Below are 27,218 nucleotides of genomic sequence, written 5' to 3' on the forward strand. Positions count from 1 at the left end.
TAACTATACGCCCTCAAATTTAAAGTTTGATGTCACTGTTCTAATGCTCCTTGTGATTCTGGATGGTACACGGTTGATTTGGATTGTTTTAGTCCTGTGCCAATAATAACTTCCTTGAATAATTTTGACGTAAAATTTGACTCGATCTGATTGTATTTCTGTGGCTAGTCCGTATCTTGCAGACAGTTTGAGTCACTCTTCTACAATCCCTTTAGCTGTGATAATGTATAATGGAATGGCCTCTCAAAATCTGGCAGAAATATCCATTATGGTTCACAAATTTTTGTTTAGGTAGGGATCCTACACAATCAATTAAGATTCTTGTAAAAAGATGCTTCAAATGCTGGATTTGGTATTAATGGTGCTGGTTTTAACACTGCCTGAGGTTTTCCTATTATCTGTCATGTATATGTCTTGTAAAATTTAACCAACATCTCTGTGAGTCCAGGGCTAAAAATATTTTTGTATTTTGGCGTGAATTTTCCTTATTCCCAAATGACTTCCTAATGATTCTTCGTGTGCTATTCACAACATCTTCTTTCTCTAACCCACCAGTAATGCAACTTGATGAACTTCTGTCCATTTTTCACGTGCCTGAGTGTGGTGTAGTCTCAAATTTCCTCATTTGGACTTCTTTTTTAAGACAGTAACATTCTGGGAGATACTCAGATTCTTCTTTGCGTGCTTTTGATACAACTGCTTTATTTTTTCGTCTTTCTATTGCAGTTCAACTAACCACTCTGAACTAAAAATATCCATTTTGTCCTTTACCTGTTGGTTTTTCCCAAACCTCCTGTTTTAAACCGTGGCTTTGTGACCTTGTTAACACACGGTCAGGAAATATCCTTGGATATACTTCCATAATATATCGGTTGCCTGATTTTCCGTTGGCTTTTCAACCATAGTAGGCATCACTCCCACCGTTGATCCAGCTGTATTTCTGGAATTTCTATATTATTCCTACCAGCACTTCACCACGTTTCACCAGAATTTCCACCACAATGGAATGCTACTCTTCTCACTATGAAGTCCACATATTATCATCCTTTCAAAGGACATACCAACTATCTACTATATCAAAGATTGACTTGCTCCAGTATCTTTTAAAATTTTAATTTCTTCACCTACTCCTCCTGGTAAACATGTGCAAATCTTACCCACACAGGTAAATTCTTTAGAGAGATCTGGTACTTTCTTATTAACCAACCCCTGACCAGGCTGTACATTCATTTGAAGTTTTTTAGCTTCTACTGGAATCTCTGTTACCACTTTAGTAAACCTCATTGGCTCATTTTATTTTCCCTTGTGCATCTTCTCTGTCCTTTTCGAAAACCATCAACATTACAACTTCACGTGGGCAGACTTTATTGCAGTGCAAACACCTGAGCTTTTTCACTTCTCTCCCACTTTATGGATTTCCCCTTTTCCCTGTGGTCAACTATCTTTACTATTTTCAATGAGATCTCCTTTTCCATTAATACTTCAGGATTTCTCTCTTCCCCAATTTCTATCCCTCAGACTGAAATTGTTGTCGGAAGCAAAACTTTGACTTATGAACTAACTCATAATCATCTGCCATTTCTGCTGCTAATCTTGCAGTTTTGACCTTCTCCTCTTCCACGTGGGTTCTCACTCCTTCATTACACTATCATATTTAAAAATAGGCTCCTCCTTAAGAATGAATAATATCTACTTGAGTACTGCAGTGCACTCAGGCAAAGTTAATGTTTTCTCATTTCCATTTTAATTTGCAATATTTTCATGTGAATAAGACCATAAGATATAAGAGTGGAAGTAAGGCCATTCGGCCCATTGAGTCCACTCCGCCATTCAATCATGGCTGATGGGCATTTCAATGCCACTGACCCGCACTCTCCCTGTATCCCTTAATTCCTTGTGAGATTAAGAATTTATCAATCTCTGCCTTGAAGACATTTAACGTCCTGGCCGTCACTGCGCTCCATGGCAATGAATTCCACAGGCCCATCATTCTCTGGCTTAAGAAATGTATCCTCATTTCTGTTCTAAATTGACCCCCTCTAATTCTAAGGCTGTGCCCACGAGTCCTAGTATCCCCACCTGATGGAAACAAATTCCCAGCATACACCCTTTCTCCAGAATTCAGAATGCATCATGAATTTACGCGGATCAAACTTTTCCCTTATGTTTAAAATTGTATGCTTCTGAAATTGGATTATCAGAACTTTCAAACAAAAATTATAATATCGTCAACAAGATTTTTTATGACAAAATATAAGTAGGCTCAAGAGTATGGGTAAGAGAATGACAATTATAGAAGAGCTGAAATTCAAACAAGTGGAAACCATAGGAACATAATCTGAGTGCAGTATAATACTGTAAACAAGTAAACCATAATTCTCCTGCCATGAAACTGCAATAGGATCCTCATTGTTACATTTGGTTTTCATTCCAAGCAATGATGGGAAGTGACCATTTTACAGCAATTTAGAAGTTTGCAAACAGCAAAAATAAAAATAATTTATCAATATGGAGCAAAGATACTAGTTGCATGACAGTAATGATGGTAACTTGAGTGTGGTTTTAGTGTTGTATGTTGGTAGGTTGGAATCTCTATTAGGATTATTAAAGAAAACACAATACAAGGTAGCACAAAGTAAACTGAATTAATTGAAAAAAAAACAATACTTTGAAAGATCAGAGACCAATATGCTTTTTTTTGCATCAGTCTTTTTATATTGTTCAGTGCAACCTATCATTTTTCTTTCACTTTAATGTTAACATAGACTCATCGAGGTATACAGCACAGGAAAAGGTCCTTTCGCCCAGCTCATCCATGCTGACAAGGTTTCCTAAGCTAAACTAGTCCCACTTGCCTGTGTTTGGTCCATATCCCCCTAACCCTTCCCTATCCATGTACCTGGCCAAATGTTTTTTACATGTTGTAACTGTACCCACCTCTACCACTTCCTCAAGCAGCCCGTTTCATTTCTAATATTTAAACATAATCAATTTTAAACACAAGTTCAATAGCAATGTCAGTAAATTTATAAGAGGGAGCATTGGTTCTACCAAATCTATTTCTTCCACAACTCCTGCAATTTTATCTCTACCTTGCACTCCCAATCCCCTCTCCACATTCTTGAAGACAAATCTAACAAGGAATAGTAGATCTCAATTTCCTTTGATTCCTTCCCTTTTATAAAAAAGGAGACTGTTCAAGTTTGGTTGTTATGATGAGGATTTGAGCAAGGATGGGGAATGTCAGCATTAAACGCTTAGGATCGAAAAAGCATGGAAAGGAAAGGGAAAAAGCAAGGGCTTGACAAAGTTGGGAATGCCCAGTAATGGTTTTCGAAAACTGGGAATGGAATGTGTAAAGATGTGTGTAGACATTCTCAAAACAGAAGACTAAAATACCCACATGAAATAACATTTTCTTTTCTTCCATGTGCTGCTAAGTGACCTTCTGTGTATTTTTAGCAGTTTTTATTTCAGCTCTCCAGCATGTAGTTTTTTTCGGTGTAGTAAATAAATAGCTTGCTAAGTTTTCTTACCTTCAGCAAAACTGGTGATAATCACAATAAGCATTATTGCTTTCAAAATTGGATTTGTTTTGAAAGAAAACTAAAATGAGCATTAGGAAAAACAATAAAACTTAGTTTTCCTAATACATCCTTTTTTTGATTTGCATTCATTTCCATGGAATAGGGCTTTAGTACAACACAGTAACAAAACTCTGACCTAGTTGCTTTTTTAGCATCTTCCAAAAGCATTTGCACTTTCGACCTGAGAGCTCCTGCCAGTCTTGGCACTGCCTCCAAACCAATACTTAAAAAAGAAACTTGTCATGTCATGTCATGTCACGTGAGCACTTGCACAGACCCTGACATTTATTTCCACTTACTTATGACTGAAACATACGATGGAAATACAGGCCAAACAAAACACCATCTACATCCAGCATCGAATTAGTGTTACACTAATCAATAGATATATCTTGCACTGACAAAACTGACCCTGTAAAATGGGAAAGCAAGGGCTAGGGGTAATAGAAAGTACATTAGAAAGAACAAGTATAATTTCCTATTCCTATGTGTTTTATTCTTTTCTTCCCACAATGTTAGTAATTTAATACTACATTCCCTATCCACTAGCTAAATTCAGATGATTATTAAAGGCTTCATTTGATGTAAATATAACCCTTTTTCAATAAAAACTCAAATTAGAAACATACATTTTCAGCTTATGTTTTAATTTAATAACTGATATTATTTTTCCCAAATACATTTGTTAACTCAAATATAAATTTTACATGAATACATTTTCTGCAATTAATCCTCTTGGTTTTTGCCCCAAATTGTTTTCAAAACTTCATGGCTGAATATTAAAAGCGTTTTCTCCATGTTTCATCAACTGGAAGTGGGTCAATCTGGATTGCTTGTAGTGCTCCATGCAGCTGAGCTCTGTCTTGCATAAGGAAGTTAAAAATCACACAACACCAGGTTACAGTCCAACAGGTTTAATTGGAAGCACACTAGCTTTCGGAGCGACGCTCCTTCATCAGGTGATGAAAGGAGCGTCGCTCCGAAAGCTAGTGTGCTTCCAATTAAACCTGTTGGACTATAACCTGGTGTTGTGTGATTTTTAACTTTGTACACCCCAGTCCAACACCGGCATCTGCAAATCTTGCAAAAGGAAAGAATCCTCCTGCACCTCCCAGCCCCAATGACTGGTTCAAGTAGCAGAACCAAATCATCAGCAGCCCTATCATCTACTCTGTCATGGCTTCAGTAGAAGTTTGAGCAGCATTGTACTTGTGTTCTGCATCAGTTAGAGTATTGTGCAATTGTGCCATCAGCCTTGGGCGCAGTTAGGCACCTGGACCCTCAAACACACCAAATACATGTTTCAGAAATTGTGACAGCTGCCTGGGAGCAGGTATATACCTCGAAGAAGTGAAACTAGTGATGACAGATCACTTGCACTTTAAAGGAATGGAACCCTTTCCTAATGACGGCCTCCGTAATGCAGTGATATTGTTGATGTCTATTTTGCTCCACAAAACCGGATGACACAAGTTTACGTCCAACAGCAGTAGCATTATTATTGGACAGCCAACAAGATATTGGGTGTCTCTAAAGTAGCTGAGTGTCTACTTGCAGTGACTCGTCTTCACAAATCTCTGCCTTATACACAGAGACAGTATATTTTATAGAAATGAGACAAAGGCATACCAGTCACATAGGCGATTGTCATTGCATAGTTTAAAGTAGGTAACTATGAAGTTACCAAGCTTGATGAATGTCGATGTCCTGTAATAACGCGTGAATGGATTACAGAAACTGACCATCATATTGTTCATGATTATATGTGGATGGGAAGCAGAAGGGTTCTTCCTTAAGTAAATGGGGGATTCACATACCTATGCTAATATGGAGGGGAAGTAAGACAATGGAAGCGGGAGGCATTTTAACAGGGTTGTGGCCAGGGCTATCAGTCTTGTCTACAAAAGGCAAATTCATCTGTCCGGGGTTAAGGAGAAATCCACATGTCTGGCACCAATAGGTGCTATTTCTAAAGATATAGTCAGCCTCCCCCCTACTGAGATGTTGTCTGTATTGTAAGAGTACAGGCCTTCAGTTGATACTACAGTAAGTCCTTCTGTAGGGGAATGTTTAACTCTTGAGTCCCCAATATGCCCTGAAAGAGAAGCAAAGTATGGAACTGTGGCATTTTAACTTCCTCAATATTTTGGGCAGCACAGTGGCACAGTTGTTAGCACTGCTGCCTCACAGCGCCAGAGACCTGGGTTCAATTCCCGCCTCAGGCAACTGTCTGTGTGGAGTTTGCACATTCTCCCCATGTCTGTGTGGGTTTCCTCCAGGTGCTCCGATTTCCTCCCACAGTCCAAAAATGTGCAGGTTAGGTGAATTGGCTATGCTGAATTGCCCATAGTGTTAGGTGGAGGGGTAAATGTAGGGGAATTGGTCTGGGTGGGTTGCTCTTTGGAGGATTGGTGTGGACTTGTTGGTCGAAGTGCCTGTTTCCACACTGTAAAGTAATCTAATCTAAGATGACCCTCTTAATGTTGCATGTGTGCAGTCAATGGCCCCCTGCACCCAGGGGAAGCCAGTTACATTCCAGAATCCTGGTGCCTGGGTTGCAGCAAACAAACTAAAACGCCCTTGCACAGGTGCCACATGTCACTATCCTGGTGCATTAGCGGGTACACGATGGAGAGATCTCACACGCTCACTCGTCACTCACTCCCTGAATGGAGACAGTCACAGAGAAGTTCAAGATAGGTGTCAGCTCTGTAGCCACCTGGAGACAATAGCTCGCCAATCCTGCACATCTCAGGTCCCAATACAGCTGCTGGCAGCGTGCTATCAGAGTGTACTAGGACATACAGAACTGCATTGACACTGTGCCTCACTTAGCCCAAAATGGACTCGAAGGGGAAAAGTTCCTGGCTGCTCCTGTGGCCCTGATACATCCTGAGGGGCCCTGTACCTATGAACTCTGCCTGAGCTGGGTGCTCCTTGGTAGCTGGCTACTGCATCTCCCTCTCCTCTGTCTTCCCTTGCCTCCTTAACAAGGAAGCCCCTGAAACAAACATTTCACCTGTAGCTGGATTCATGAATCATGCTGGCAGCGACCTATCATGGAAACATGAGGAAAAGAACAGGTTCTTACTCAAAGGTCTGTGCTAGAATACCCTTCATGCACGCCTTGATCCATTGAGACATGCCACTACTTGTAGAGGTGCTGCACCAGTTGAGTGACTGACACCTAACAGTATGTTGAGATTGTTCTATACACCTTGAACCCTTACCATCCCAACCCTAATATCAACCATAGAAGTTATTGTTTAAATTTGGCCGCAATAAAATCTGCTTCACTGAGGTCTCTGTATGCAAATTGCAAGGATCCCATTTGCATTTCATGTGAAATACAATATTATTGCAAAATAATTCCCCCCCCCCAACCCCAGCTTTTTTAAGTACAGGGGATGACTTTGCCCTTCAATGCCCTCCAGTCCAGCAGAAGGAGAGCTTGTGCTTTTGACCATCAAAGTAGCACTTAAACTCCACTCACCATTGGCATTGGCTCAGGGATTTTCTAGTTGCATCTTGCATCTTGCTTCTTGCAAACAGTGTGAAGTTTCCTGGAACACAGCTCACCATGGACAACCTGCTGCATCAGAACTCCATGTGGTTACCAGGTACCTCCTCAGAGACTCCACACACCCTTTACCTCATACTAGTGGCCAATGGATTTTCACTGATCACCCCTATCAAGTTGAACTCCACCTTTAACTTGCCTCTTTGACCATTCAGCCTCATCTACATTTAAGGCTGCCGACCACAGTCCTAGATGCTCTACCCATGAAGGCCACGGTATTGGTTACTGTCAGTAACACCCCTCCTATAGTCTTCACATTCTCCCTTTGTGTACTACTCTTCCTCTTCCCCTCTGTCACCATCCTTGTCCCACCTCAACATATGTTTCTGCTTTACCTGAGCCTTGAATTATCCCACCTATTGCCACAGAGCATGCCTCCCCAACCCTCCAGCTCCTCCTTTAGCTTTCTCCACCAGTCAACTTACGGACTCTCAGCAATGACGAATGTCCAACCCTAGACCTTGCTCGCTGACCGTAGTCCACTCCATAGTCAGACATATCCCCTGCTCAGGATTGTCCCAAGAAGATGGCTGATTGTAGTTAAGCTCTTGCACTTCATGCAGACTCCAGCCTTCAGCGATAGTAACAACACCTCCTGAGTGACAGCAACCTCCTTTGATTTGACAATAGGAAGTCCCCTTTATATGTTGATACAGAGTCATTTGGTTGGAAAATCACAGTGTGTTTGCCATGCAGGCAGCCTGGACAAGTTGTTGGTGTGAGATTAATATCAAGGATTGATCACTCCTGATGAGCAGCTTGACTGTGTGTGCACGCACGAAGCAGCAAGTCAGTATGGTAATACAATTAGCATTCAGGCTTCGGCTGAAGCTCCATGACAAGATAGAGAGTATGCATGTTGGTATTGAGTGCTAAGAGAGCAAAGGAAGGGCCCTAAGATCCAGTCTGAGAGCTGGTGCTTGTCCCAGTTTGCAAAGTGTCCTTGCAGTGGTTTACGAATGCTGGCTGCAGGTGCATCCTGAAGGTGCTGGGAGACCATCATTCATGGATGTGATGCGTAGCCAGCTGGTGCCCATACAGTGTGTCTCGAAACATTATTGATGGTATCCAGAGTCATAGCCTAGAGTAACAAGTGACAAGCTGAAGTCACCAGGTACTCATTCTGACTTTCATATCAGGAATTGTTGGTCTAATTTGCTCCTGGTAGAACAAGAAGCTACGTACAAAATTCAGTGTCAATGAGGCTGTTTCGCGAACAACCAATCCCATTAATAGGTGCTTCTTGACTACCTAGTCAGAATCTCATTTCAATACCCAGAGCCGTTTTAAAATACGAAGTCACGATATTGCGAAATATCTCACCCAAATTGTCTTGCAATTCTCCGAGATTTCTTATCCCAGCCCTTGTCGTTGAGACCCCTACAAGATTCCAACCATAAATATTTTTTAAAAGGCAGACAAGCAGCATTCTGTCACTTTATCTAAATGCTCCAGATGCACCATCCAAATTTGTGCAGACTGAAAATGCTCAAAGAGCAGAACCTGTCTGCAACTGACTAAACCCCCTGTGGAGGCAAAAATATCAAGTCTATTCCACGCTCTGAAGAAAAGTTGAGGTCTTCAAAACTTGCAGTCTTAGATGAACGTACCAGGTTCAGGTAAAGTGTTCTGAGGGTCACCAAACCCAAAACATTAACTTTGATTTCTCTGTCCAGGTGCTGCCAGATCTGTTGAGCTTTTCCAGCAGCTTCTGTTTTTGTTTCTGGTAAAATTTGTTTTTGTTCGAAATCTTATTTGGAATATTCGCTATTTCAACAAGGAAAATTGCTAGGTTTTCAATTTTAAAAAATCAGATTCAATTCATCCATCAATAAACAATTATGTTGGGTTACCTGGGAAAATGTTAATATACAATGCATATATTTTAACATGTCATGACAACAGGAAGCCAGATTTATGGACAGGGAATATACGTGTGGGTAGATTTCAATGTAGATGTTAGAACTAAAATTGAAATTAAACAATCTTTCTACTTTACGTTATCAGGACCTGCTTATTTTGTAGCCTCTGGACAGATCATATTTTAGCATTTCAATAATTTTGAGCTTTTCACCATTTAGTTCCCTAAAGCTTGGAAACACTCTTTGAACATTTATCAATACTTCTATCATTTTACAGGAAAGGTGACCAAAACAATAAACAATAAAATTCTGTTGCTCCAGAATTTGTTTCACTAATGATAAACTCCGTGTTCAAAAATAGCTGAATTCTCTATGTCACCAAATACTAAATTTCTTCTATTGGTTGCAACAAACCACACCAAATATGCCACGTGGGCCCATCAGAGTGTTTGATCTTAAATGGCAGAGGTGTACTTAATAAAACAAGCAGTGGGAACAACACTAAAACAAGTGCTAGTTGCTGGACTAAAACTTGAGTAGAAGGTTTTGTCAGGATCCATAGCTGAACATGATACATGGTCAAATGACAGCCTTAAGCTCACTCTCGTAGCAAGGTCTTCTAGCCCAAGTCAGGAATGGAAAACCTGAAAAAACAATTAGAGTTTCCATCTGATGGCTGTGAACCTGCAAAATCCAACAGGTGAAGGAACATTTTAACTACAGAGCAGAACATTCTGGAAAGATAATTTGATTGAAGTAAAAACCTCAAGCAAGTGGAGTAGCACAGAGATGTGAGATAGAATAATTAAGCTGAAGGGATCAGAGGTTAAATGAAAGAATCAACTAGCCATACTAGTTGTCATAGGCTTGACAATAAACAATCTATGTGGACTGGAATGGAACCATTTTAGTTTTAAAAGATTATGACAAAGTATGTATATGTCACATGAAATGTACAGGAAGGGCACAGTATAAGCAACACTTTTAATAAATGTTTATACTGGTAAAAAATAAAAATGTACACACAAAATGCCTTTTCAGCAAAACAGCTCTTGAATTAAAATTCCCAGTATTTATTATCCAATTGCAGAACTGCAGAACAGTGTTCAAATAGGATCAACAGTCTTTTATACAGTTTAGTATGGAGGGAATACTATGACACATGATGATTTTAACAGGACTAACTACTTTATTGGACAGCACTGCAGAAGTTGGAATTTCAAAACTAGCAGTTTTAAAATTTGCCAATGAGATATGAGCCCAAATGTATCAGCTCATCCGTGAACATACAGCCATCCACATTCAAATTTGTCAGACATGAGACCTGGAAAGTTCAATAATCATTTTGGCTATTAAAAATGTTTTTCACATATCTGATTGTTTGCTGGGTGGTGGGAGAATGTAGTGGAGAAGGTGGGACAATGACAGCTACCTCTGTAGCTTTGGTCTATCCACGTATGAATTTCAATATTCAGTCCGAATAATATATTTTGGTATAAAAATATAAAAGTAAAAAGTGCAATGCAAAGTTTTTGGTAAGGATATGGGAGATTACATTAGGTTAAATCAGAGTAGACCATTCATGACCACATACTAGGTATTGAACATCTCAGTATTGAAACAATGAATTTTCTTTGTCTGCTCAAAGTCAATCAAGCCTCTTAAAATATTTTGACATTTATTCTTTCATATCCTGTTTCATTGCCAGTTCAGTTGTTACCAAATCTTTGCCACTGCTACTGTATAAACAGCCTGCAAACAAGTACATATTGCATGCAGGATCCTTGATCCACTTAGTGGTTCTACAATCTTGTGATATGATTCTAGTGTAAATTCTGCACATAAACAATGTTTGGGTGAATTAGCAATCAACCTAATAGAAACTACATTTGGGTTTGAATCACACTAAAAATAACAGAATGACTACTTTCTCTTCACTGGAAGCATTCAACATGAAGCGAATTTTGGACAGCACCAATAAAACTTTTGGTGTACTCCTTGTACATGAGCTCCTAGTTTGGCACTAATTTTGCTCAAACAATTTTTTTTTTAAAAAGCATGTAAAAGAATTAGAAATTTAACAACCATGCAATAAATTATGTTCAGAGTTTAGAGTAACAATGGGAGAATTATTCTTAATTATGTCGACTTATAGTTAAACTGAATTTCTTTTCACAGTTACTGAAAAAATGCAGATCAGTTCCATTCTCTCATCCTGATATATTTCAATCCAAACATGAAAGTTGACCATTGGTGCATAAATTTCAGAATCTGAAAATAAACAGATTTTCTGAAGAAATTGAAGTAATAGATAAATATTCAAAGGGATCCCATTGGCTCCTATCAGGTTTACACTTTGCTTTTTGAATTAGTTGTGCGAATTAAGCTTATTTAAAAAAAAACAAAACCAGGAAGGTATTCAATAAACTATACCTACCTGTAGTCGCAATCTCCTTTAACTTTAAACAAACCTGGAGGCAATTTTATTATGAAACATTTACAGCGGAACTCGAATTTAAGAACCGTTTGGATAATAGCAACTTCAAGTCGGGATAAAGGAGTCGAAAGAAACTCAAGAATTATTCATAAACTACTAGAAAAATGAAATTTCATGTTTTGACAGAAGCTCCATGATGTGGTTTAGAGCAAATGCAGTTACATACTAATACAATATGGCTACAGTACTTTAAAGACATTTTATTACTGTACAATTCTATAGGGGTAGCGGATGGAAATTCAGCTGGGAACTGTATCAGCACAGTAACAGTACAGTATAGATACATAGGACAACAACTATTAATTTCCTGTGAAACTTTGAGCAAAGTTAACAGCTGGAGACCATCTGCACACCAATATAGAACATAATGGGAGGGAAGAAAATGTCTGATTTGTGTAATATACAAGAAGCCAAGGATCCCATTATTTTTTTACTTAACCTTTGAAGAAAGAAACACATCTTGGAGAAAAGAAAAGATTTTGGTGCGAGTTATCACACATATTTGCAACACCATTTTAAAGTCACTTATTGATTGTGCAAGTAGTTAAATACAGAAGCTTAACATCTTATTTTGGGTTATAAGTTACATTTTTATTTTCTAACAATCTAAGAAGTTTGCAGCCATCAGCAGTTCCAGTGCTATCTCTGGTGCAATTGGAAATTCAGGAATCTCTGTAGAACTGTTGGTGTAGCGGACCTTGTAGGTAAAATACATGCATACTTTTGATAGCACATGGGATGGTATCTCACGAAAATTTACTTCATTTGTTTCATTTTCAGCAAACTGTCCTGAAAAATTAAAAACCAAGATTAAAATACTGCATTTAAGATTTTGATTATTCCTCAACAGGAAATGTTCGATCACACTCTAAGCCATCATGACTTTTCAAATAAATAAATAAGACTCCTACAAAATAATTACTCTTTCAACTCTCAACTCGTACATACGTTTGGAAATGTCTACAGCCAGTCAGGAGGATAATGCTAAGACTTACAGCACTGCTGATACCAAATGTATTATAATAAAAAGCACCAGGTTTGATCTTCGTCTCATGCTTCTGTTCTCTAACTGTGCATCTTGTTCTGTATATCCTCATCCAGCTGGAAGCATGGGAGATGGGAATATATTCCTGTATAAACTCTGCTGTAGAGCTCTCCAAGGTTGAAAGACTAAACACATTAACTTTGTTTTCCTTTAAAAAAGCTATCAAGCAGCATTGGTTGAGAACTTAAAACTCAGTCGAGGCATGTGGTTAAGCATTGTTCAGGATGGATACCATCTCCAACTTAGTGATCCTGCTGCTTGAGCCAGTTCCTGAACTGTCAATAAATGCTGCAATCCATTGTAGAGCTTAGAGTAAAAGGGTATATTTCTTTTCCCTTTCAGACCAAAACTCTTATTTTGTTGGCTAAGCAAATCTCTTTGTTGTCAGGAAGCTTTATATTGTAATTTACGAGGAACCTCAATAATCCGAATGTCAATAATCCGAAGAAGATCTCAATGTCTCGATAGAAACATTACATCAAAAAGGTGATTCCAACACTGACCGTGTCTTTTGTTAACAATGATTAAAAATGAACCCAGCTTATTGAAATGCAGCCGAGAACAGTCCTGGGCATCGATAGGAGCACAGGCACTAACTATCTCCACTGACCGCCCACTCTCTCCCTCCCCAAACTTTCCCTGGAGTTCTAGACAAGGGGGCACTGTAAACCCTCCTTCCCCAAATAATCTCTCCAACATTGTCCTGTACAGGGCAAAGGTGGAACTTGTCAAAACGTTGCAGTAAAAAGGTTGTGTGTGTGTGTATGTACGTGCGTGCACACGCTATTTTGAGACTCACCCCCCAAAGGCACCAGCAATCTTACTATTGTTGTCCAGTTTGGCTGCCCTGGTGAGGGAGGGGTGAGGGGTGGGGGGAAAAAGAGGGGCGGAGCAGGGTGTGGGGATGGAGGTGGACAGTGGGTGGGGGCAGATGGAGCCTCATAGGGGCAGGGCGGCCAGGTCGGATAGGGAGGTGGGGGCGTGTGGATGGGGTGTGGGGTCCCGCGTGCAGTGTGCTGCTGTCTAGTCTCCTGAATGGGGAGTAGACTTAGCGAGTGCTCGTTGCATTAATCCCATTGAACTGATTTTTTTTGGGGGTGGGGGGGAGTGAGGGTGGGTGGGGGAAGAGAGGAGGCTTCAGCAGGTCCATTACACACAAGTGTGTGTCTGCTCAGAAACAAACCCTGACACAGAGAGAAAGGCAGGCAGAGAGGGGAAAAAGGAAACTTCAGAAAACTCCAAGCCCGAGAGGAGAGGCATTGAATCAATTAACTGAATAATCAGTTATTTGAATGGAATACTGCCCGCCCATTTCATTCAGATAATTGAGGTTCCCCTGTGTATGCAAGTACAGAGCAAATGGTGAATGCTGGAAATCAGAAATCAAAAGTGAAATTGCTGAAAAAAACCTCAGCTGATCATGCAGCATGCATGGAGAGAAATCAGAGTTAATGTTTCAGATCGAGTGACCCTTCTTCTGAGGGCCACTGGACTCTTGTCTCTGAAAGCAAGAGTTAAATTGTTCAAATTTAGGAGAATTCCGGCCATATTACGTGCAAGTTTTTAAAAAACGAGAGTGGTCAAAGTTCATACATATGTGTGGCAAAAGGGGATTTAACAATTGTTAAGCCAACCTTTGATTGCTTTCAATCTGCTAAACTGGTCATGAATGCATGACATAACATTAGTTTTACATAACTAATTCATTTACAGTGAATTTTGTCAGTTGATTTTCAAACATATGCATACAAAAACACTGAAGATAACAGCAATCTCCTAACATTATTTTCCCAAACAATTTCAGAACATAAACCATATTTAACCGCCTCCACTTTCTGCTTCTACTTCCAGTTACTAGCGCAAATCAAACTGTCTAATGGCTTCTGGCATTTATTTGTAAAATTAATTGTTGCTAGCTGTACTTCTGTGGTATGTTCATAGATAACCTCTAGCTCAGAATAAGTGGATATGCTGTATTTTTTTCTTGAATGTGTTTATACACACACCCTACACTGACCTAAAAATTCAAGGCAGTTTCCGGGGAATGGCAATCACTGCTGCCAAAGTATATTAGCCAGGTGGTCAGACAGAGAAATATTAGGAAAAAATCCATTTGGGAAAACACTTCATATCATCGATTGAGGTGTGACCATAACCACAGATCTGAAACTATGTTCAACTCAGAAACAGCAATATCCATAATCAACATATTTATGCAGCATATCAATGGTTCCCCTGTTTTTTAGACGGCTAATCCATCATTTCAGCATTTAAGTTGTTCCTGTTGCCTGAAATACTGGGTGCTAAAATTTTAAATTAATCTTTAGCGTTTCGGTAAATAATGTAGTTCAGCCTAAATGACTGAGAAGGATGGTAAACAATCAGACTGATAAAGTTCTCTATACAATATCTATTCTCGAATGGAAACTAAAACTTAAACATTCATGGATGAGGTTTTTTTTAAAAGCAGTAAATATGCATTTAGCTGACAATATTTTGTGATATTCAAATTGCACTTCAGTGCAGAGAAACTGGGAGAATTTTGTTGGAAATAAACTTATTTGCAATCCCAATGTTACCAATAAATATATTTTAAATTACAGTTTCATTATAGTCATAAGTTCATTTTCATGAAATCTGAAGATAGTAGTAATCTTCTAACATTATTTTCTCACAATTTCAGAACATAAAGCACAATAAACCACGTCCACTTTCAGCTTCCACTTACTCTGTCTAGAAAATTACATAAAATTCCAAAGCATATTAAGGTTAATCATGCATTTTTATCTAGGCTGCAAAAACATGTGTTGTAAATTAGGGCATGGGGATATGAAACAGGGTTAAGATAGTTAGTATTATAGCTAGCTGTGATGGTCTTGCGCTGCTTATAATTAGCTATGATTAAAGATAGTTCTCCTCTTAACCCTACCAATTACCTACATATATATGGTTCTGCCCGTTAATACAGAAGCCTCTTGAATATCACTTTACTTTTAAAAGCAAATAGTTTATTTCATAACAGGGTCGAGTTTGACAGGATGGGTGGAAGAATTTTGTTTCCTGTATTATATCTGTTCAGATTCCTGACTGAAGAGGATAGAGAAAATTCTCCTGCTAATCCTAAATTAGATTGGGATGGGCAGACAGGAGGGAAAGTGGATTCAGAATCAGAAGTTTAAACATATGGACTCTCAGACTCAGATTGTCCATGTCACTAATTGTGGATAATTAAGTGAGAATACAACTTACCTGGGCCACTCAACATAGCTTTAATAGTACCAGAGGTCAATGCATGTTCTCGCTTTACAATAAATTCATGGCCATCAGAGGAGATTAACTTTACATACATAGCATCAGGGCCTTCACAGCCACCATAGGTCCTCTCTTCCCCATCTATAAATGTCAACACAACATTTAATTAAAATTTATATAGCTCATTTAATTTAACTTGTTTCAAATCTGATATATACTAACATTAACATACAGGCTTTAAATTTGTGGAAATGTGTAATTTTAAGATTGAAACAGTGAATTGTCATATACGCTTACTTGATTTTTATATTTGAAACAGATGTAACTACAACAGATAAAATATAACAAACCTTTCATTTACTCACAGGATGTGGGCATTGCTGGCTAGAATTGCTTTTATTAACGCTTCCTAACTCTCCATGAAGTGATGCTGAGCTTCCTTGTTGAATCTCATGTGGTGTCAATACACCCAGAGCATTGTTTGTCAGAGCGGGGTCAGGACTTTGACCCAGCAACAATGAAGGAACAGTAGCGTAGTTCCAATTCAGCAATGATTGTGGCTTGGTGGGGATCTGGTGGTCCTAGCAGAACCTAGAGCATCAGTGAGCAGGTCATTGCTGAGTAATTGTTGCTTGATGGCATATTGATGATACCTTTGCTGAGGATCCAGTTAGGGGGCATTAATTAATTGGGTTGGATGGGGCATACCTGGGCAATTTTCCACATTGTGCAACAGATGCCAGTGTTGTAACTGCCGTGGATCAGCTTGGTTAGGGCATAGCCAGTGCAGAAGTACAACTGTTCAATTGTCAAATGGAACTTTAAAACTTATATCTCTACTATAAAATACCCAAAAGGTAAATATTAAATAAAATATTCGTAGAAGCAGACAAATGTAGGAACAAATGCCCTCAGATTCAACATACAATACCTTCATGGATACAACATGGATAGTTACCTTATTTAACTGTTTGAATTGTTGCAATAACACTTTGAAAGGAACAGCATTTTTATGCTGATTGAAATATGTCATCTGGAAGCAAAGCCTCAACACTACTATTTGACACCGCTTAGCTCAGTTGGCTGAACAAATGGTTTGCAATGCAGAATGATGCCAACAGCTTGGGTTCAATTCCTGCTCCGGGTGAGACAATGTTGCCCTTCATCTGAGGTGTAATGACCCTCAGGTTAAACTCACCCCCAGTTGTCTCTTTCTCATGAGACATCAGCCCTATGATGTTCTGCGACTATGGCAGCTTTGCTGTATAACATGATCAAATATAATACTTAGATTAATGCTTCAGCAGTTCAACCAAATAGCGTATTTAAAATTATTTTATATACAGATATTATAGATAGCAGACAACCCAATTTGCAAATAAAGTTTGAAATGTTTGGAATGGGGAAGAATTTTATTTTCCAATTGATGGCCATCACATGGAAGCCAAATACTTGATGCGTAATTTAAATATCAGGTCAGCAACAACATGCTCAAGGTCTCAGTTCAATACAGTGCTGTAAAGCAATTTAACCTAATCAAAGAAGAATGACTAAATTAATGTGAATTAGTGGACCTGGAAGTGTAATACGGTACCATGAAAGCAGAATACTTTCAAAGCATTTTGCTTTGAACTTTCTGGGTGACATTGGAAATGCAAAATTATTGTTTGTGCAACAGTAATCCATGTAGTGTTGGCCTTGAATCAGCTTCAGTCCAAAACAAGAGTGGTAAATTCTCTTCCTTGAACCTTACTGGTGAACCAAACTGAGTTATACAATAACCTTCAGTCTTCATGATCTTTTATTAAGTACCTAACCAAAAAACGTACTAGATTTATTAAATTTCACTGTTTATCTTGGTGAGAATAAAATTCAGAATCACTGAACTACTAATGTTGTACAGAATTTCTAAGCCTATCTCCTTGATCCTCAGCACAATAAAAAAAAGTACGATTAAATGTGGTTTGCTAAACAAAAGAATCAAGTTATTTTCCAGAATTCTTAGTGGAAAGCAAGCAGCAATTGGACCGTTTCACAGCCTGAGCTGTATTTGAAAGTGAACTAGGAACGTAGGAATAGGTGCCAGTCATTCAGACACTGAAGGTTGTTCTGCTATTCAGAGGATTCTTGTGGTGTAGAGTCCACAGAAGGCCCAGTTCAAATCCCACCTGCACCAGAGGTGTGCCATAACATCTCTGAACAGGTCGATTTGAAAATATCTCGATCGGCCATTCAATACGATCAAGGCTGATCAGAGGTCTAGCTTCAGAATCATAGTTGATTCACTCACAGGTTTGTTATCCAAACAAAATAATCTGTTGAAGTAGGAAGTGCTTTGTTCTAGGAGAAAGTGAGGACTGCAGATGCTGGATATCAGAGTCCAGAGTGTGATGCTGGAAAAGCACAGCCGGTCAGGCAGCATCCGAGGAGCAGGAGAATCCATGTTTCGAGCATCATTCCTGATGAAGAGCTTATGCTTGAAACATCGATTCTCCTGCTCTTTGGAGGCTGCCTGACTGGCTGTGCTTTTCCAGCATCACACTCTCGACATTGCTTTGTTCTATCCCTTGCCACCTAAAATAGATGACCTTGTGGACAATGAAATCCCTTTGCCACAGTTTTGTCCATTCACCTGTCAATATCTTGTAATTTCATACCTCCTTCTACTCCACTTAAGACTATCGTGTCATTGACAATTTTAGATAAGTTGCTATTACAGCATCTAGGTTATAAATAAGCATTGTGATTTAAAAAGTACACAAATATTAAAGAGTGAGGTTCTGATTTTTTTTTAACAGAATTCAACATGCAGTACACAGTATATACTGATTTAAGAAAAATTACACATATCACATCACCCAACAAAGGTGTCAGGATAATACTTGCCCATTTTCAATAAAATGATGAGCTCCCGCTTTTTTGAAAAATATCTTCAAATAGGATCCTAGAAGTTTAAAACAAAAGAAACAAATGATCTCCAAATAAGAGAGAAGTTTTTGCAATATACAAAAAAAACAATTATTTTGAGAGAAAGGTTATAATGGTACATCCAGAATCACTTCACATGGTTTACAAAAGCAACCAGCTAATAGCATTGGTATCTAGATAAACATATAGCACAGTAATACAAACTAGAGAGAAGCCAGGATACAATTAAATTTAAACCATTTTCCCAATGCTCCATACAAACTTGCTGAGATGCAACATATGCATCATAAAAATATGACTGATTTTAATCAAAGTGTACAAACACAACCTGAAAACTCTCAGGCTGTCTCATTCTCCTGAACAAGAATTAATTGAATAAAATATCTAACTGTGTTGGAGCAGGTGACTGAAGGCATCATCTGAGGCACCGTCGAAACTTCCATCTATTCGTTTGCTACCTCCATCAGCTCTTCTATCTGGTCTCACTTACTTTGTTTTATAACACATCTAAACCTGCATTTCATCCACACTGGATGTCCAAATCTTCTGAAATGGGGAGAAATGTCCAACCCAACGTGCATTGCTGGGACTGTGAGGAAATGCATATAAGCACATACAAATTTAAACTTTTGATTGTTGGTTTTAATTATGCTTGGATAGCTCTAGGATTGCCAGATACATAGAAAATTGAGCTGCTTCCACCATTGTCAACCTGCTTTTTGAATAAAATTGCTTATTGGAGATATAAAAGCTGCTCAGCAGCATAACTACAAGCAAATCAGCTGAACATCGAAACAATCCAGCACCTACATTAGCACTAATCACACACCCAGTTATGTTCGCCTCCCTCTCCCTGTGAGGCTTCCTGCCCCCTTTTCCTTTACTACGTACATGCTCTCCTCCTGCCCAACCCCCTCTGCACCACAGATAGAAATCCCACACAATGCCACAGAAAATGCTCACCCCACCCTGTACTCCGTCTTTCAACTCAATTCCTGGATTTCCTGACTTTTGTCTGGTTGATGTTAAGAGAGTTTGAATTGCAGGGAAGGAGTGCTGCTGTTGGTGTAAGGGATGTCAGCTTGGGAGAGAGAGGGGGAGAGGGAGCGGGATGGGCAAACACGAGTGGGGGGAGGGGTCACAGGATGATAAAAACATTCTCAGGGTAGCCATGCACATTGAGAGCGCGGTGAGTGGATTTGTCTCGTGGGTGGAGGTTGGTGAACACTCTCAGGAGTTTATGATGGGGCATGAATATTTGGTGGATGAGCAGTCAGTCAACAAAAATAAAAATTGCTGGTCACTAATCAATTAGTAATTATGGATACTATTTGGGAAAACATTTTTACTGACTATTATGGCTGGAAATAGTACTTTTATCATAAGCTTTGGGGCATTTGAAGTCTTACTTTGCAGAATCTAGCAGCTGATGCTGTAAAAACAGGGTTCGATGGTATGTATCTCCCCCAATTATCCTGCGTTAGGCACAAACAGATGGATTTCAGGTATGTTTTATATTTCAGAAGAAGCTGGGATCAGACGACCAGAAACGCAGTGCAAGGTTGCAGCTTTGAAAAGTAGGAACAGAGTGGCAAATGATAGTGATCGCTACACATCGGAAAATTGCTATTTTGACAATCATTGCCACCTATTCTGACCTACTTTGGTTCCCAAATCCCCAAGACACCAAATTTAAAACTCTCATCCTTTCATTTACATCCGGTAATGGTTTCAACTTTTCCTGAAATAACTCCAAACTCCCCAAGCTGTTTTACCTGACTCCCACCTCTTGTGTACCCCTATCTTTTCATCCCTTCCTGCTGTCAGACAGTTCTCTGGAGATGTCTTCCTAAATTTGTTACAGCTTATCATCTCATTAATAACCATCCTTAAAACACACACTTTATGGCATTCTTCTAATCTCTCTCTGTTTTTGTTTGTCATCCATATTTTTTCTCATACTTCAGAAATACCTTGAGATAAGTGTAGAGAAGCAAAATTATCCGGGGAGGAAATTCTCCAGCTTCGAGCCGAGTCAGCTGATGGCACGGCTATCGATAGTGGAATGAACCAAGTGGGAAGATGTACAAGACACTCAAATATAGGAGCAGGTTTGTTTCTGTAGGCCTGATGAAGACTACAGAGCTAGAAAGGGCCAGTGCTGGGGGAACGTGGTGCAAGTTAGGATATGGTCAGCAGAATTTTGGATCCATTCGAGTTTAAACCCTTTCCACCCCAGAATCATTTGAGAATCGATGTGACACTGCAATGCTTGATTTCTCACATATACTGAGATATAGTGAAAAGTTTACAGGCAGGTTAGATTGGGCTCTGTTCAGACTTTCTGGATGGATATGCTGGGATACTCAAACAGCCCTCACTGTAGTTAGCTTGTGGTTCAAAATTTAAGATATTTGAATCCAACACAAGACATTATAAGAGATTGCTCAAGTCTGAAAGGTACTCCAGGTTTCAGCAGTGGAAGGTTTCATGAACAGTATTATCAAGCAGCATGTGCTCAAAAAGCTGCTCAAAATTGGGTTTTGCCACGGTCACTCAGCTCTTGATGTCACTAAAGCCTTGGTTCAAACACGGACGAAGAAATTGAATTCCAAAGGTGAGCTGGCATCAAGGTTGAATCCAAGTGAGTGTGGCATCAAGGAGTCCTCACAAAACTGAAACCAATCGGTATCAGGAGGCAAACTCTCTGCTCGTTGGAGTCATGTCTGGCATAGAGGAAGATGATTAAGGCTGTTGGAAGTCAGTCATCTTAGCTCCAGGACATGTCCGCAAGAGATCTTCAGGGTAGTGTCCTAGGTTCAGCCATCTTCAGCTGATTTACCGGTGATCTTCCCTCCAGTAAAAGGTCAGAAAGGAGGATGCCCACTAGTGATTGCACAATATTCAGCACCATTCACAACTGCTCAAATACAGAAGCAGTCCACGTTCAAATGCAGCAAGATCTGGACAACAGCTAGACTTGTGCTGACAAGTGTCGAGAATGGGGCGCTGGAAAAGCACTGCAGTCAGGCAGCATCCGAGGAGCAGGAGAATCGACGTTTCGGGCATAAGCCCTTCATCAAGAATAAGGCTTGTGGGTCGAGGCTGAGAGATAAATGGGAAAGGGGTGGGGTTGGGGGAGGTAGCTTGGAAAGCAATAGGTGGATGAAGTTGAGGGGGAAGGTGATAGGTCAGAGGGGGCAGTGATGGACAGGTCCGCAGAGGTGCCGAGTTGGAGGCTTGGGACTAGGATAATGTGGGAGGAGGGGAAATGAGGAAGCTGTTGAAATCCACATTTATCCCGCCATCCCTGATTCTCAATTCCTCCACCTCTATCGCATTTGTTCCCAGGATGACCAATTCCACCTCAAAGTCCCAGATGGCCTCCTTCTTCCACGATCGCAACGTCCCATGTGGTTGACGATGCCCTCCAGCGCATCTCCTCCACTTCATGCACCACTACCCTTGAACCCCACCCTCCCAACGCAACAAGGACAGAACAACCCTGGTCCTCACCTTTCACCCCACCAACCTTCGCATACAATGCATCATCCTCTGTCACTTCCGCCACCTCCAAAAGCACCCAACCACCACCAGGGATCTATTTCCCTCCCATCCCCGATCAGTGTTCCAAAAAGACCATTCCCTCCGCGACTCCCTCATCAGGTTCACACCCCCCACCAGCCCACACCCCACTCCTGGTATCTTTCCCTGCCACCGCAGGAAGTGCAAAACCTGCACCTGCACCAACTCCCCTCACCTCCATCCAAGGCCCCAAGGGATCCTTTCATATCCGTCAGAAGTTCACCTGTACCTCTACCAATGTCATCTACTGCATCTGTTGCACCCAGGGTGGTCTCCTCTACATCGGGGAGACCGGTCGCCTTCTTGTGGATCGTTTCAGAGAACATCTCTGGGACACCTGCACCCACCAACCCCACCGCCCCATGGCTGAACACTTCAACTCCCCCTCCCACTCCGTCAAGGACATACAGGTCCTGGGCCTCTTCCACTGCCAAACCGTTACCACCCGACTCCTGGAGGAGGAACGCCTCATATTCCATCTTGGGACCCTGCAACCACATGGGATAAATGTGGATTTCACCAGCTTCCTCATTTCCCCTCCCCCAACATTATCCCAGTCCCAAGCCTCCAACATGGCACCACCCTCCGCAGCTGTCCATCAGTGCCCCCTCTGACCTATCACCTTCTCCCTCATCTTCATCCAACTATCGCTTTCCCAGCTACCTCCTGTCAACCCTACTCCCCTCCCATTTATCTCTCAGCCCCGACCAACAGGCCTCCTAATGAAAGGCTTATGCTAGAAACGTTGATTCTTGTGCTCCTCGGATGCTGTCTGACCTGCTGTGCTTTTCCAGCACCACGCTCTCGACTCTGATCACTAGCATCTGCAGTCCTCACTTTTTCCTTGTACTGACAAGTGGTAATTAATATTTGTGCCACAAAATTTCAGTCAATTGCCATCTCCAGTGAGACAATCTAACCACTGTCCTTTGACATTCAATGCTGTTGCTTTCACTGAATCACCCACTATCAACATCCTTGGGTTTACCATTGACCTGAAACTCAACTGGACTTCCCACATAAATATAGTGGCCAGAAGAGCAGGTCAGAGGCTAGGAATACTGCGGCAAGTAACTCATTGCCTGACTTCCCAAAGCCTCTCTATCACTGACAAAGCAGGAGTCAGAATGTGATGGAATACACTCCACTTGCCTGAAAAGGTGTTGCTCCAACAGCACTCAAGAACCTTGACTCCACCCAGGGCAAAGCAGCCACTTGACACCACATCCATACTCCCTCCATCATGCATTATCAATAGTTGCAGTGTGTACGACTATCTATAAGATGTACTGCAGAAATTCATCAAATATCCTTTACACAGCATCTTCTAAACCCACTACCATTTCCACCTAGAAGGACAATGACAACAGATATATGAAAACAAGAAGGCAGATTACTCCCTGAATAACTGTAAATTGGGAGAGGGGAATGTGCAGCGGGACCTGTATGTCCTTGTGCACCAGTTGTGAAGGTAAGCATGCAGGTGCAGCAGGCGGTAATGAAGGCAAATGGTATGATGACCTTTATTGCATGGGGTTTAGAGTCATAGAGATGTGCAGCATGGAAACAGACCCTTCGGTCCAACCTGTCCATGCCGACCAGATATCCCAACCCAATCCAGTCCCACCTGCCAGCACCTGGCCCATATCCCTCCAAACCCTTCCTATTCATATGCCCATCCAAATGCCTCTTAAGTGTTGCAATTGTACCAGCCTCTACCACTTCCTCTGGCAGCTCATTCCAGAAAGGTACCACCCTCTGCGTGAAAAAGTTGCCCCTGAGGTCTATTTTATAACTTTCCCCTCTCACCCTAAACCTATGCCCTCTAGTTCTGGACTCCCCGACCCCAGGGAAAAGACTTTGCCTATTTACCCTATCCATGCCCCTCATAATTTTGTAAACCTCTATAAGGTCATCCCTCAGCCTCCGACGCTCCAGGGAAAACAGCCCCAGCCTGTTCAGCCTCCACCTGTAGCTCAGATCCTCCAACCCTGGCAACATCCTTGTAAATCTTTTCTGACCCCTTTCAGGTTACACATCTTTTCGATAGGAAGACCAGAATAGCACGCGATTTTCCAACAGTGGCCTAACCAATGTCCTGCACAGTTGCAACATGACCTCCCAACTCCTGTACTCAATACTCTGACCAATAAAGGAAAGCATACCAAACGCCTTCTTCACTGTCCTATCTACCTGCGACTCCACTTTCAAGGAGCTATGAACCTGCACTCCAAGGTCTCTTTGCTCAGCACCACTCCCTAGGACCTTACCATGAAGTGTATAAGTCCTGCTAAGAGTTGCTTTCCCAAAATGCAACACCTCGCATTTATCTGAATTAAACTCCATCTGCCACATCTGAGCCCATTGGCCCATCTGATCAAGATCCTGTCATAATCTGAGGTAACCCTCTTCGCTGTCCACTACACCTCCAATTTTGGTGTCATCTGCAAACTTACCAACTATACTTCTTATGCTCGTATCCAAATCATTTATGTAAATGACAAAAAGTAGAGGACCCAGCACCGATCCTTGTGGCACTCCACTGGTCACAGGCCTCCAGTCTGAAAAACAACCCTCCACCAACACCCTCTGTCTTCTACCTTTGAGCCAGTTCTGTATCCAAATGGCTAGTTCTCCCTGTATTCCATGAAATCTGACCTTGCTAATCAGTTTCCCATGGGGAACCTTGTCAATGCTTACTGAAGTCCATATAGATAACATCTACCGCTCTGCCTTCATCAATCCTCTTTGTTACTTCTTCAAAAAACTCAATCAAGTTTGTGAGACATGATTTCCCATGCACAAAGCCATGTTGACTATCCCTAATCAGTCCTTGCCTTTCCAAATACATGTACATCCTGTCCCTCATGATTCCCTCCAACAACTTACCCACCACTGAGGTCAGGCTCACCGGTCTATAGTTCCCTGGCCTGTCCTTACCACTCTTCTTAAACAGTGGCGCCCCGTTTGCCAACCTCCAGTCTTCCGGCACCTCACCTGTGACTATCGATGATACAAATATCTCAGCAAGAGGCCCAGCAATCACTTCTCTAGCTTCCCACAGAGTTCGAGGGTACACCTGATCAGGTCCTGGGGATTTATCCACCTTTACCCATTTCAAGACATCCAGCACTTCCTCCTCTGTAATCTGGACATTTTGCAAGATGTCACCATTTATTTCCCTACAGTCTATATCTTCCATATCCTTTTTCACAGTAAATACTGATGCAAAATACTCATTTTGTATCTCTCACTTTTCTGTGGCCGCCTTGATCTTTGAGGGGCCCTATTCTCTCCCCAGTTACCCTTTTGTCCTTAATGTATTTGTAAAAACCCTTTGGATTCTCATTAATTCTATTTGCCAACGCTACCTCATGTCCTTTTTGCCCTCCTGATTTCCCTCTTAAATATATTCCTACTTCCTTTCTACTCTTCTACAGATTCACTCGATCTATCCTGTCTATACAGGAGCAGGAAGGTATCGTTATAGTTATATGGGGTGTTGGTGAGGTCACACGAAAATATTGTGGGCAGTTTTGGTGTCCTTTTCTGAGGAGGGATACGCTTGCTCTCAAGGAAGTGCAACGAAGGTTTACCAGGCAGATTCTGGGGATGGTGGGACTGACGTACGAGGAGAGATCGAGTAGGTTAGGACTGTTTTCTCTGCAGTTCAGATGAATTGGGGAGGTGGGGGGGCTTCTCTTACAGACTTATAAAATTTAACAGGACCAGACAGGGTAGATGCAGGGAAGATGTTCCTGATGGTGGGTGTGTCCAGAACCAAGGGTCACAGTCTGAGGATTCAGGGGTAGACCATTTAGGACATAGATGAGGATTCATTTCTTCACCCAAAGAGTGGTGAGCCTGTGGAATTCATTACCAAAACATTGAATATTTTCAAAATGCGGCAAGATATAGTACTTGGGGTGAATGGGATCAAAAGTTATGGGGAGAAAGCAGGATTAGGCTATTGAGTTGGACAATCAACCATGATCATGATGAATGGTGGAACAGTGTTGAAGTGCCAAATGGCCTCCTCCTGCTCCTATCTCCCACGTGTCTGTGTGAACCCCACCTCCTGCAAACACCCTCCAAGCTACTCACCATCCTGACTTGAAAATATATCATTGTTCCTTCACTGTCGCTGGATAAAAATCCTGGAATTCCGTCCCTAAGGGTATTGCAGGTCAACCCACAGCAGGTAGGCTTCAATGGTTCAAGAAAGCAGCCCACACCACCAACTTCTCAAGGGCAACTAGGGATGGGAAACAAATTCTGGACAGCCAGTGATGTCCACATCCCACGCGTAAATAAAAAAAAAACAGAAATCCGACTTTGCATCAGTGACTTCCTGAGCTGGCTTGCTTTTTATTCTCTCTTGGGATGTGGGGATCACAGGCGAAGCCAGTATTTGTTGCACATCCATAAATATCTTTGAACTAAGTAGCGTTCTAGGTCATTTCAGAGGACAGTTAAAGAGTCACATGCAGGCTAGACCAGGTAAGGATGGCAGATTTCCCTCCCTAAAGGACATAACTGAACTAGGTGGGTTTTTCGAACAATTGGTAATTGTTTTACGGTCACCATACTGAGATTAGCTCTCAATTATAGATTTAGAGCCATGGAAATCCATAGCACACAAAAAGAGCCTTCAGCCCACTACATCCATACAGGCGAAAAACAACCACCTAATTATTCTGATCCCATTTTCAAGCACTTGGCCCATTGCCCTGTATCCCTCCATGCACATCTAAATATTTCTTAAATGTTATGAGGATTTCTGTCGCTACGACCCTAACAGGTAGTGAATTCCACATTTCACCTTCCTCTGGCTAAAAATGTTTTTCTTCATCTCTATTCTTCTGCTCCTTATCTTAAATCT

The 27,218-nt window shown here is 41.0% G+C and overlaps 1 protein-coding gene across 2 annotated transcripts in view; it reads right to left on the reverse strand.

Annotated features, from left to right (window-relative positions):
• Positions 1-10,690: 10,690 nt before the first annotated feature.
• Positions 10,691-27,218, reverse strand: part of LOC132815293 (elongin-C) — a 29,220-nt gene continuing 12,692 nt past the window's right edge. For both annotated transcript variants that reach the window (XM_060824130.1, XM_060824131.1), the window contains exons 2-4: positions 18,710-18,767; positions 15,821-15,964; positions 10,691-12,315 (exon numbers count right to left, since the gene is read on the reverse strand). In XM_060824130.1, the coding sequence (XP_060680113.1) occupies positions 12,125-12,315; positions 15,821-15,964; positions 18,710-18,713 (339 nt within the window). In that variant the 5' untranslated portion in view covers positions 18,714-18,767 and the 3' untranslated portion in view covers positions 10,691-12,124. The remainder of the gene's footprint in view (positions 12,316-15,820; positions 15,965-18,709; positions 18,768-27,218) is intronic.

Source organism: Hemiscyllium ocellatum, chromosome 4 (assembly GCF_020745735.1).
Source record: "Hemiscyllium ocellatum isolate sHemOce1 chromosome 4, sHemOce1.pat.X.cur, whole genome shotgun sequence".
In the NCBI taxonomy this organism is placed as follows: domain Eukaryota; kingdom Metazoa; phylum Chordata; class Chondrichthyes; order Orectolobiformes; family Hemiscylliidae; genus Hemiscyllium; species Hemiscyllium ocellatum.